A 15,476-nucleotide genomic window follows, 5' to 3' on the forward strand; every position below is an offset into this window, starting at 1 on the left:
CAGTGCGGGGAGCGGACAGATCACTACCGTCCTCTGTACTGTATACTGTAGCTCCGAGTTATACAGAGATGTTATACACAGGAGAGAGGACACACAATATAACATAATATAACATAACATAATATAATATATTATATTATAACAGCATGTACAGTGCGGGGAGCGGACAGATCACTACCGTTCTCTGTACTGTATACTGTAGCTCAGAGTTATACAGAGATGTTATACACAGGAGAGAGGACACACAATATAACATAATATAATATAACATAACATAATATAATATATTATATTATAACAGCATGTGCAGTGCGGGGAGCAGACAGATCACTACCGTCCTCTGTACTGTATACTGTAGCTCCGAGTTATACAGAGATGTTATACACAGGAGAGAGGACACACAATATAACATAATATAATATAACATAACATAATATATTATATTATAACAGCATGTGCAGTGCGGGGAGCGGACAGATCACTACCGTCCTCTGTACTGTATACTGTAGCTCCGAGTTATACAGAGATGTTATACACAGGAGAGAGGACACACAATATAACATAATATAATATAATATAATATAACAGCATGTGCAGTGCGGAGAGCGGACAGATCACTACCGTCCTCTGTACTGTATACTGTAGCTCCGAGCTATACAGAGATGTTATACACAGGAGAGAGGACACACAATATAACATAATATAATATAACATAACATAATATAATATAATATAACAGCATGTGCAGTGCGGGGAGCGGACAGATCACTACCGTCCTCTGTACTGTATACTGTAGCTCCGAGTTATACAGAGATGTTATACACAGGAGAGAGGACATACAATATAACATAATATAATATAACATAACATAATATAATATATTATATTATAACAGCATGTGCAGTGCGGGGAGCGGACAGATCACTACCGTCCTCTGTACTGTATACTGTAGCTCCGAGTTATACAGAGATGTTATACACAGGAGAGAGGACACACAATATAACATAATATAACATAACATAATATAATATATTATATTATAACAGCATGTACAGTGCGGGGAGCGGACAGATCACTACCGTTCTCTGTACTGTATACTGTAGCTCAGAGTTATACAGAGATGTTATACACAGGAGAGAGGACACACAATATAACATAATATAATATAACATAACATAATATAATATATTATATTATAACAGCATGTGCAGTGCGGGGAGCAGACAGATCACTACCGTCCTCTGTACTGTATACTGTAGCTCCGAGTTATACAGAGATGTTATACACAGGAGAGAGGACACACAATATAACATAATATAATATAACATAACATAATATATTATATTATAACAGCATGTGCAGTGCGGGGAGCGGACAGATCACTACCGTCCTCTGTACTGTATACTGTAGCTCCGAGTTATACAGAGATGTTATACACAGGAGAGAGGACACACAATATAACATAATATAATATAATATAACAGCATGTGCAGTGCGGGGAGCGGACAGATCACTACCGTCCTCTGTACTGTATACTGTAGCTCCGAGTTATACAGAGATGTTATACACAGGAGAGAGGACACACAATATAACATAATATAATATAACATAACATAATATATTATATTATAACAGCATGTGCAGTGCGGGGAGCGGACAGATCACTACCGTCCTCTGTACTGTATACTGTAACTCCGAGTTATACAGAGATGTTATACACAGGAGAGAGGACAGATATCACCCTGCTCGCTGGCTCCTGAGGGCAGCACCGGTCCCCGGCGGCCGCTACATGCAGTGGCTGAGACAGTATATTATCTGTGACAGAAGCCCCGTCACATTCCCCCTCCCTTAGTACTGTATTATATTATTTATATTATATTATATATAGTATATACATATACATATAAGGAGCCTGGGACGGATGCATTCATTCTGTGCATTATTATGAATTAGCGGTGCTTACTTGTATACATATACAACACATCGTTTATAGGATTTAGCTTTAGTAATGCACATACTATAACATTCATGTTACAATGCTTTTGAAATAGTAAACACAATAACACTCGTAATAAACATACAATAATATTCATGTAATAACAGACATACAGTAATACTCATGTAATAATACACACACACACACTAATACAGGGATCGGTATGTAATACCACCGGCTCCCGGCGTAGGTCTAATGACAGGCGTCGGAATTTCGACGCCTGTCATTAGTACCTTGCGGGGATTTGACAGTCGGGAAGCCGGCGGTCGGCATTTCGACCGTCGGCTTCCTGACTGCATCCCCTAATACAGTATATATGTACTAATACACATACAGTATGTAATAACACATACAATAATACTCACAATAATATACATGTAATAATACACAAAATAATAATACACATTCGATAACACACACACAATATATAAATCTACTATAATACTCATGCAATAACACACACACACACACACACACGGGCTATGTAGGATATGGGGATAGGGTGGGCAAGGCTGTATAGGTCATGGGGTGAGGGTGGGCAGGGCTATGTAGGATATGGGGCGAAGGTGGGCAGAGCTATGTACAGTAGGATATTGGGCAAAGGTGGCTGGGCTATGTAGGATATGGGACGAAGGTGGGCAGGGCAATGTTGATAATGGGGTGAGGGTGCGTTGAGCTATGTAGGATATGGGGCGAAGGTGGCAGGGCTATGTAAGATATGGGGTAAGGGTGGGCAGGGTTATGTAGGATATGGGGTAAGGGTGGGCAGAGCTATGTAGTATATGGGGTAAGGGTGGGCAGAGCTATGTAGGATATGGGCTGAGGGTGGGCAGAGCTATGTAGTATATGGGGTAAGGGTGGGCAGAGCTATGTAGGATATGGGCTGAGGGTGGGCAGAGCTATGTAGGATATGGGCTGAGGGTGGACAGGGATATATAGGATATGGGCTGAGGGTGGGCAGGGCTATGAAAGATATGGGGTGAGAGTGGGCAGGAACATATAGGATATGAGGTGAGGGTCAGCAGGGCTATGTAAGGTATGGGGTGAGAGTTAGCAGGGCTATGGAAGGTATGGGGTGACAGTTAGCAGGGCCATGTAAGGTAAGGGGTGAGGGTGGGCATGGATATATAGGATATGAGGTGAGGGTCAGCAGGGCTAGGTAAGGTATGGAGTGAGAGTTAGCAGGGCCATGTAAGGTAAGGGGTGAGAGTTAGCAGGGCTATATAAGATATTGGGGCTAGGAGATGGTGGGCAGGGTTATGTATGATATGGGGGTATGTAGAATATGGTGATGGTCATGGATATGTAGGATATTGGAGGGTATGTAGGATATGTGGATGAATGAGAATGGGCAGGGGTATACAGGTGAGGTTTGAATACCCCCTTTCTGTGTCAGTCTGGGACCACTCTCCCCTATGGGTGGACAGTGGGCAGGGTAGTGAGGTCTGTGCAAGAGTCAGTCAGGGGCCCCCTTCACTATGGGCGGGCAGGATATTGGGTAGGTGTGAGAGTCAGACAGGGACCCTCTCACCTATGGGTAAGCAGAGGGCAGGGTATTGGGTTAGGTATAAGGCTGAGAGAGCCTGAAAATCACCCTCCCCTATGGATGGGCAGGGTATTGGGGTACAGTAGGTGCGAGGCTCAGTATCAGTCTGGAACTTCCCTCCCCTATGAGTGGGCAGTGAGCAGGGTATTTGGGGTAGGTGTGAGGCCGAATGTCAATCAGGGAACTCCCTCCCCTATAGATGGGCAGTGGACCGGATATTGCGGGTAGATGTGATGGCTGAGTGTCAGTCTGGAACCCCCTCTCCCCAATGGGTGGGCATTGGGCAGGGTATTGTGGTGGGTGTGAGAGTCAGTCAGGGACCTCCTCTCCTTTGGGTGGACACTGTATTGGGGTAAGTGTGAGGTTGACTGTCAGTCAGGGAACAGGATAGTGGCAGGATAGAGGGGTGGGTGTGAGAGTCAGTCAGGGACCCCCACTCCTATGGGTGGCTAGTGGGCAGGGTAGTGGGGTGGGAGTGAGAGTCAGAGACCCCTCCCTGTGGGTGAGCAGGATAATGGGGTAGGTAAGAGGCTGTGCCAGTTTGAGAACCTCCTCTCCTATGGGTGGATAGTGGGCAGGGTATTGGGGTGGGTGCGAGAGTCAGTCTGAGACCCTCTTCCTCTATGGATGGGCAGGTTATTGGGGTAGGTGTGAGGTTGTGTTAGTCAGGGAACACCCTCCCCTATGGGTGGGTAGTGGGCAGGGTATTGGGGTGGTATGAGAGTCAGTCAGTAGCCCCGTCCCCTATAAATGTGCAGTGGGCAGAGTATTGGAGTAAGAGTGAGGCTAAGTGTCCATCGGAACCTCCCCTCCCCTATGAGTGGGCAGTGGGCAGGGTATTGGGGTGGGTGTGAGAGTCAGACGGACACCCCCCTCCTCTATGACTGGGCAGGTTATAGGGGTAGGTGTGAGGTTGTGTCAGTCAGGGAACACTCTCCCCTATGGGTGGGGAGTGAGCCGGATATTTAGGATAGGTGTGATGGCTGAGTGTCAGTCTGGAACCCTTTTTTCCCAATGGGTGGGCATTGGGCAGGGTAGTGGGGTGGGAGCGAGAGTCAATCAGTGACTCCTCCCTGTGGGTGGGCAAGGTAATGGGGTAGGTATGAGGCTGTGCCAGTTTGAGAACCTCCTCTCCTATGGGTAGGTGCGAAAGACAGTCTGAGACCCCCCCTCCTCTATGGATGGGCAGGTTATTGGGGTAGGTGTGCGGTTGTGTCAGTCAGGGAACACTCTCCTCTATGGGTGGGCAGTGGACAGGGTTTTGAGGTGGGTGCGAGAGTCAGTCAGTAACTCCGTCCCCTATAAATGTGCAGTGGGCAGAGTATTGGAGTAAGTGTGGGGCTGAGTGTCCATCAGGAACCTCCCCTCCCCTATGAGTGGACAGTGGGCAGGGTATTGGGATAGGTGGAAGCCTGAGTGTCAGTCTGGAACTAGGTGTGTCAGTCAAGAACCCCCCTCTGATATTGGTAGGCATTGGGATAAGTGTGAGGCTGTGTCAGTCTGAAACACCCCTCCCCTATGGGTGGGCAGTATATTGGAGTAGCTGTGAGGCTGTGTCAGTCAGGCAACACCCTCCCCTATGGGTGGGCAGAGTTTTGGGGTAGGTGTGAGGCTGAGGGGTAAATTTACTAAAGTGAGAGTTTTTAGAAGTGAATTTTAGAAGTGATGTTGCCCATAGCAACCAATCAGATTCTAGCTATTATCTTCTAGAAGGTGCTAGATAAATGTTAAGTAGAATCTGATTGGTTGCTATGGGCAACTTCTCTTTTAAAACTCACTTCTAAAAACTCTCACTTTAGTAAATTTACCCCTGAGTGTCAGTCAGGGAACATCCTCCTATGGGTGGGCAGTGGGCATGGTATTGGGGTGGGTGTGAGGATGTGTGTCTGGACCCCTCCCCCATGGGTGAGTATGGTATTGGGGAAGGTATGATGCTGAGCATCAGTCAGGGAACACCCTCTTCTATGGGTGGGCAGTGGGCAGTATATTGGGGGTAGGTGTGATGGCTGAGTGTCAGTCTGGAACCCCCTCTCCCCTATGGGTGGGCAGTGGGCAGGGTATTGGGGTAGGTGTGATGGCTGAGTGTCAGTCTAGAACCCCCTCTCCCCTATGGGTGGGCAGTGGGCAGGGTATTGGGGGTAGGTGTGATGGCTGAGTGTCAGTCAGGAACCCCCTCTACCCTATGGGTGGGCAGTGGGCAGGGTAGTGGGGTGGGTGTGAAAGTCAGTCAGGGACACCCCTCCCCTATGGGTGGGCAGTGGGCAGGGTAGTGGGGTGGGTGTGATGGCTGAGTGTCAGTCTGGAACCCCCTCTCCCCTATGGGTGGGCAGTGGGCAGGGTATTGGGTGGGTGTGAGAGTCAGTCAGGGACACCCCTCAACTATGGGTGGGCAGTGGGCAGGGTAGTGGGGTGGGTGTGAAAGTGTGAAAGGGTATTCGGGTGGCTGTGATGGCTGAGTATCAGTCTGGTATCCCTTCTCTCCTATGGGTGGGCAGTGGGCAGGGTATTAGGGTGGCTGTGATGGCTGAGTGTCAGTCTGGAAGCCCCTCTCCCCTATGGGTGGGCAGTGGGCAAGGTATTAGGGTGGCTGTGATGGCTGAGTGTCAGTCTGGTATCCCCTCTCCCCTATGGGTGGTCAGTGGGCAGGGTAGTGGGGTGGGTGTGAGAGTCAGTCAGGGACACCCCTCCCCTATGGGTGGGCAGTGGGCAGCCCGGCCCCCAGTCACACAGCAGCTTAGCAGTGTGAATCAGTCAGCGGGGCAGCAGCACAGAGTGTGCCCCATGCAGGGCTCGGCCGGTGCCAGCTGGGGACGATGAGTGACCGGAGGAGAGCCGCAGTCACCCTCAGCTCCCGGGCACATGCCTTCTCGGTGGAGGCGCTGATCGGGGGGCACAAGAAGAGAAAGCTCCGGGACTGGCAGCCGGATAAGGGATTGGATTTGTCTATGGACGGCCTGAGCCCACATGGGGATCTGGGGGAGGGAGAGGAGCCGGAACCCTGCCTGGACCTCAACCCTGGTGAGTACCCCAACCCGGGACCCCTGGTGCCAGCACATGTATGATCTCTGTATGTGACTGCCGGGTGCCAGGACATGTATGACCCCTGGTGCCAGCGCATGTATGATCACTGTATGTGACTGCTGGGTGCCAGGACATGTGTGATCACTGTATGTGACTGCCGGGTGCCAGGACACGTATGACCTCTGGTGCCAGCACATGTATGCTCACTCTATGTGACTGATGCCAGGACATGTGTGATCACTGTGTGTGCCTGTCTGGTACCAGGACATGTGTGATCAGTACATGCCATATATGTGTCCTGGGAGAGACTGGTGGCTCAGGTCAAGAGACATATGACAAGACAGCCTCACACGTGCACACGTATATATATATATATATATATATATATATATATATATATATACATACATACATTGTGTATAATGCACACACACATATAGCCACGTCCGCTGGCACCATTCTTCTTGTGTGCTGTACAGGGTTGACCCGAAAGCCTTGTACTTCAAAGAAAGAGCAGCGGGGTACAATATAGATGTATATATAGATCCTGACTGTATGGAAGCGGCCTGTAATACCGGGTGCCCGGCAGACAGTGTAATACGGGCGGGTTCAGGCTGTGGAGATTGCTATATTATTACATATGATATAATTAGGGTCAGAAAACTATCTGCTCATTAATATTATCCCATATATATATATATATATATATATATATATATATATTATATATACATATATATATATATATATATATATATATATTATAACACGATGCATAGTCCGGCGTCCACTGCATGTCCATACATGCTGTATCCCGCCGCACTCATGTTCTCAGGGACACGCAAATATACCGATATACTCCAAGCGCAACTCAGGGACTTAAAATAAATGCACCACAGTATGTGTATCTATCTATCTATCTATCTATCTATCTATCTATCTATCTATCTATCTATCTATACATACATACATATAATATATATATATACACAATCACACATACTTATATATGCATGTACACATAAACTGCGAGTCTCAGCTATATAATCACACTCATATAACTATATTTTACTTCTATGTGAAAATACCACCTTTCCAATTATACTATTTATATGTTACAATAACATGATATAATATAAATAGTATTGTTATTATTATATTAGAATTAATAACAACTTAAATACAATAATAGAAGACATATATTATGAACTTTTAAACTTTCACTGCGAAGCTACTACAGATTATGTTGATTACTGTGACAGTATATATAGTGCCTCTTGCACACACATGCATATATATATTATATGGTGTATATATATATATATATGCCGCAATCTAATAAAACACTGACAGCAGCTGTTATTTACCGGTCTCTCAGGACCCGCACGCTTTTATGACAGTCTATCTATCTATCTATCTATCTATCTATCTATCTATCTATCTATCTATCTATCTATCTATCTATCTATCTATCTATCTATCTCGGACATAGAGATGAAAAATCTGTCACTGCGTTATTTATCACACACCTTATTATATAATGATATATCTCCCCTACTATCCATCTAACGGGAGTCTGAGTACCTGCCCCGTTATAGCATGTATTATTGTGATATATTATTCAGTATAACTCTCTCTATGATTCGAAATTCAAAGGGTGAAATCATTATTTACAGATAACAGTAAATCAATTAAAAGTAATATAATGGGCGCAGTATATGTATAATGTATATTTATACTCCTCATACATATAGTATTATATACACTTTAACATCACCGTCTGTGTATACGTGTTATATATAATGTATATTTATACTCCTCATACATATAGTATTATATACACTTTAACATCACCGTCTGTGTATACGTGTTATATATAATGTATATTTATACTCCTCATACATATAAATATTATAAACACTGTAGCATCACTGTCTGTGTTTATGTGTTATATATAATGTATAATTATACTCCTCATACATATAATATTATATACACTGTAACATCACTGTCTGTGTATACGTGTTATATATATAATGTATATTTATACTCGTCATACATATAAATATTATAAACACTGTAGCATCACTGTCTGTGTTTATGTGTTATATATAATGTATAATTATACTCCTCATACATATAATATTATATACAATGTAACATCACTGTCTGTGTATACGTGTTATATATATAATGTATATTTATACTCGTCATACATATAAATATTATAAACACTGTAGCATCACTGTCTGTGTTTATGTGTTATATATAATGTATAATTATACTCCTCATACATATAATATTATATACAATGTAACATCACTGTCTGTGTATACGTATTATATATAATGTATATTTATACTCGTCATACATATAAATATTATATACACTGTAACTTCACTGTCTGTGTATATGTGTTATATATAATGTATATTTATACTCCTCACACATATAATATTATATACAATGTAACATCACTGTCGGTGTATACGTGTTATATATAATATATATTTATACTCTTCATACATATAAATATTATATACACTTTAAAATCACCATCTGTGTATACGTGTTATATATAATGTATATTTATACTCGTCATACATATAAATATTATATACAATGTAACATCACTGTCTGTGCATGTGTTATATTTTATATATAATGTATATTTATACTCCTCATACATATAAATATTATATACACTGTAACATCCCTGTCTGTGTATACGTGTTATATATATAATGTATATTTATACTCCTTACATATATAATAATATATACAATGTAACATCACTGTCTGTGTATACGTGTTATATATATATAATGTATATTTATAGTCCTCATACATGTAATATTATATATAATGTAACATCACTGTCTGTGTATACGTGTTATATATAATGTATATTTATACTCCTCATAGATATAAATATTATATACACTTTAACATCACTGTCTGTGTATACATATAATATATAATGTATATTTATACTACTCACACATATAATATTATATACAATGCAACATCACTGTCTGTGTATACGTGTTATATATAATATATATTTATACTCTTCATACATATAAATATTATATACACTTTAACATCACCGTCTGTGTATACATGTTATATATAATGTATATTTATACTCATCATACATATAAATATTATATACACCGTAACATTACTGTCTTTGTATACGTGTTATATATAATGTATATTTATACTACTCATACATTTAATATTATATATAATGTAACATCACTGTCTGTGTATGTGTTTTATATAATGTATTTTTATACTCCTCATAAATATAAATATTATATACACTGTAACATCACTGCCTGTGTTATGTGTTATATATATATATATATATATATATATAATGTTTATTTTACTCCTCATACATATAAATATTATATATACTATAACATCACTGTCTGTGTTTACTTGTTATATATAATGAATATTTATACTCCTCATACATATAAATATTATATACAATATAACATCACTGTCTGTGTATACGTGGTATATATAATGTATATTTATACTCCTCATACATATAAATATTTATATACAATATAACATCACTGTCTGTGTATATGTGTTATATATAAGGTATATTTATACTCCTCATATATATATATATATATATATATATATATATATTATATACACTGTAACATCACTGTCTGTGTTATATATAATATATATTTATACTCCTCATACATATAATATTATATACACTGTAACATCACTGACTGTGTAAACGTTTTATATATAATGTATATGTATACTCCTTATTCAAATAAATATTATATACAATGTAACAACACAGTCTGTGTATACCAGGGTTTCCCAAACTCGGTCCTCAAGGCACACTAACAGTTCAGGTTTTAGTGATATCCATGCTTGAGCACAGATGGTTAAATCAAAATAACTGAGGTACTAGACACCTGTGTTTAAGTGTGGCTATCCTTAAAATCTGGACTGGTAGTGTGCCTTGAGGACCGTGGTTGGGAACCTCTGGTGTATATGTGTTATATATAATGTATATTTATACTCCTCATACACATAATATTATATACACTGTAACATCACTGTCTGTGTATATGTGTTATATATATAATGTATATTTATACTCCTCACACATATAATATTGTATACAATGTAACATCACTGTATATGTATATGTGTTATATATAAAGTATATTTATACTCCTCATACATATATTATATACAATGTAACATCACTGTCTGTGTTATATATAATGTATATTTATACTCATACACATAATATTATATACACTGTAACATCACTATCTGTGTATATGTGTTACATATAATGTATATTTATACTCCTCATATATATATATATATATATATATATAACATCACCGTTTGTGTATATGTGTTATATATAATGTATATTTATACTGCTCATACATATAAATATTATATACACTGTAACATCACTGTCTGTGTATGTGTTATATATAATGTATATTTATACTCCTCATACATATAAATATTATATACACTGTAACATCACTATCCGTGTATGTGTTACATATAATGTATATTTATACTCCTCATATAGATATATATATATATACTATATAACATCACCGTTTGTGTATATGTGTTTTATATAATGTATATTTATACTGCTCATACATATAAATATTATATACACTGTAACATCACTGTCTGTGTATGTGTTATATATAATGTATATTTATACTCCTCATACATATAAATATTATATACACTGTAACATCACTATCTGTGTATGTGTTACATATAATGCATATTTATAATCCTCATACATATAATATTATATACATTGTAACATCACTGTCTGTGTAAATGTGTTATATATAATATATATTTATACTCATACAAATAAAATTTATATTCACTGTAACATCACTGTCTGTGTATAAATGTTATATATAATGTGTATTTGTACTATTCAGACATATAAATATTATATACACTGTAACATCACTGTCTGTGTATATGTATTATATATAAGGTATATTTATACTCCTCACACATATAATATTATATACACTGTAACATCACTGTCTGTGTGTATGTGTTATATGTATAATGTATATTTATACTCCTAATACATAGTGATGTTACAGTGCATATCATACTATATGTATTAGGAGTATAAATATACATTATACATATAACACGTATACACAGACAGTGATGTTACAGTGCATATCATACTATGTCTGTGTATACGTGTTATATGTATAATGTATATTTATACTCCTCATACATATAAATATTATATACAATGTAACATCGCTGTCTGTTTATATGTGTTAAATATAATTTGTATTGGTACTATTCAGATGTATAAATATTATATACACTGTAACATCACTGTCTGTGTATACGTGTTATATATAAGGTATATTTATACTCCTCACACATATATACACTGTAACATCACTGTCTGTGTATGTTATATATAATGTATATTTATATGCCTCACACATATAATATTGTATACACTGTAACATCACTGTCTGTGTGTATGTGTTATATGTATAATGTATATTTATACTCCTAATACATATAGTATGATATGCACTGTAACATCACTGTCTATGTGTATGTGTATATGTATAATGTATATTTATACTCCTCAAACATATAAATATTATATACACTGTAACATCACTGTCTGTGTAGACGTGTTACATTTAATGTATATTTATACTCCTCACACATATAAATATTATATACACTGTAGCATCACTGTCTGTGTATATGTGTTATATATAATGTATATTTATACTCCTCATACATATAATATTATATACACTGTAACATCACTGTCTGTGTAGACGTGTTATATATAATGTATATTTATACTCCTCATACACATAAATATTATATACACTGTAGCATCACTGTCTGTGTATATGTGTTATATATATATAATGTATATTTGTACTCCTCACACATATAATATTCTATACAATGTAACATCACCGTCTGTGTATATGTGTTATATGTATAATGTATAATTATACTCCTTATACATATAATATATACAATGTAACATCACTGTCTGTGTATATGTGTTATATATAATGTATAGTTATACTCCTCATACATTTAATATAATAATAATAAGAAGAATATACACTGTAACATCACTATATGTGTATACGTGTTATATATAATGTATATCTATACTCCTCACACATATATTATATACAATGTAACATCACTGTCTATGCATACGTGTTACATATAATGTATATTTATACTCTTCATACATAAATATTATATACAGTGTAACATCACTGTCTGTGTTTGTGTTATATGTATAATTATACTCCTCATACATATAAATATTATATACAATGTAACATCACTGTCTGTGTATATGTGTTATATGTATAATTATACTCCTCACACATATAAATATTATATACAATGTAACATCACTGTCTGTGAATATTTGTTGTATGTATAATGTATATTTATACTCCTCATACAAACTGTATAATAATATATAAAATATAACATCACTGTTTGTGTATACGTTTTATAGTATATTTATTATACTCCTCATACATGTAAATATTATATACAATATAACATCACTGTATTTGTATATGTGTTATAGAAAATATATATTTATACTCCTCATACATGTAAATATTATATACAATGTAACATCACTGTCTGTGTATACGTGTTATATATAATGTATAATTATACTCCTTATACATATAATATATACAATGTAACATCACTGTCTGTGTTTATGTGTTATATATAATGTATATTTATACTCCTCACACATATAATATTATATACACTGTAACATCACTGTCTGTGTTTATGTGTTATATATAATGTATATTTATACTCCTCACACATATAATATTATATACACTGTAACATCACTGTCTGTGTTTATGTGTTATATATAATGTATATTTATACTCCTCACACATATAAACATTATATACAGCCTAATATCACTGTGTGGTGAAAAATCAGGTGCTACTTAATCACGTGTTATATATATAATGAATATTTATCTATCTATTTATCTATCTCGTAGCAATCTGTCTGTCTGTCTGTCTGTCTGTCTGTCTATCTATCTATCTATCTATCTATCTATCTATCTATCTATCTATCTATCTATCTATCTTCTATCTATCTATCTAGCTATCTCTCTCATATCTATCTATCTATCTATCTATCTATCTATCTATCTATCTATCTATCTATCTATCTATCTATCTATCTTATATCTATCTCATATCTATCTATCTATCTATCTATCTATCTATCTATCTATCTGTCCATCTATCTATCTTTCTCATATCTATCTATCTATCTATCTATCTATCTATCTATCTATCTATCTATCTATCTATTTATCTATCTGTCTATCTAATATCTATCTATCTATCTATCTATCTATCTATCTATCTATCTATCTGTGTGTGTATAGTCTCAGTCAGTACATGAATTTTGTATACTGTACTATCATGAGAATAAGGATAGTGCATTGTGCTTGTACATATTTGCAAATTGATCTATATATAGTGTGTTAGAACGTTTTCATATGAAGTTAAATGTTTTTCTGGGAAAATAAATAGTTTATATTCTGTGTTACCTATAATGTTATACTGTGTGTCTGTGCCTTGGTGTCTGCACTGAAACATGTCTCTACTTAATTTATACATGTGTGTAACACTGAGCTATGTACATGTGTGGAACACTGAAACTCACATGTGTGTGCAATGCTGATACTTATACATGTGTGTAACACTGAGCTATGTACATGTGTGCAACACTGAGACCCACATATATGTACAACGCTGATACTTATACATGTGTGTACCACTGAGCTTTGTACATGTGTGCAACACTGAGACCTACATGTGTACAATGCTGATACTAGTACATGTGTGTAGCACTGAGTTGTGTACATGTGTGCAACACTGAGACCCACATATATGTACAACGCTGATACTTATACATGTGTGTACCACTGAGCTTTGTACATGTGTGCAACACTGAGACCCATATATGTGTACAATGCTGATACTTATACATGTGTGTAGCACTGACTTGTGTACATGTGTGCAACACTGAGACCCACATATATGTACAATGCTGATACTTATACATGTGTGTACCACTGAGCTTTGTACATGTGTGCAACACTGAGACCCACATATGTGTACAATGCTGATAGTTATACATGTGTGTAACACTGAGCTGTGTACATGTGTGCAACACTGAGACTCACATGTGTGTACAATGCTGATACTTATACATGTGTGTACCACTGAGCTTTGTACATGTGTGCAACACTGAGACCCACATATGTGTACAATGCTGATACTTATACATGTGTGTAACACTGAGCTGTGTACATGTGTGCAACACTGAGACTCACATATGTGTACAATGCTGATACTTATACATGTGTGTAACAATGAGCTGTGTACATGTGTGCAACACTGAGACCTACATCTGTACAATGCTGATACTTATACATGTGTGTGGCACTGAGCTGTGTACATGTGTGCAACACTGAGACCCACATATGTGTACAATGCTGATACTTATACATGTGTGTAGCAGTGAGCTGTGTACATGTGTGCAACACTGAGACCCACATATATGTACAACGCTGATACTTATACATGTGTGTACCACTGAGCTGTGTACATGTGTGCAATATATGTGTACAACTCTGATAGTTATACATGTGTGTAGCACTGAGCTTTGTACATATGTGCAACACTGAGACCCACATATATGTACAATGCTGATACTTATGTGTGTAGCACTGAGCTGTGTACATATGATCAACACTGAGATCCACATATGTGTAAACTGCTGAGACTT

The 15,476-nt window shown here is 37.4% G+C and overlaps 1 protein-coding gene across 1 annotated transcript in view; it reads left to right on the top strand.

Moving 5' to 3' along the window:
* The first annotated feature begins 6,275 nt into the window (after nucleotides 1-6,275).
* TBX15 (T-box transcription factor 15) overlaps nucleotides 6,276-15,476 on the top strand; it is a 177,425-nt gene continuing 168,224 nt past the window's right edge. Inside the window, exon 1 of the mRNA XM_088463605.1 lies at nucleotides 6,276-6,560. Within this exon, the coding sequence (XP_088319731.1) occupies nucleotides 6,356-6,560 (205 nt within the window). The 5' untranslated portion in view covers nucleotides 6,276-6,355. The remainder of the gene's footprint in view (nucleotides 6,561-15,476) is intronic.

The sequence above is a fragment of the Taudactylus pleione genome, unplaced genomic scaffold (genome assembly GCF_031769625.1).
Source record: "Taudactylus pleione unplaced genomic scaffold, aTauple2 ptg001412l, whole genome shotgun sequence".
Taxonomy (NCBI): Eukaryota; Metazoa; Chordata; class Amphibia; order Anura; family Myobatrachidae; genus Taudactylus; species Taudactylus pleione.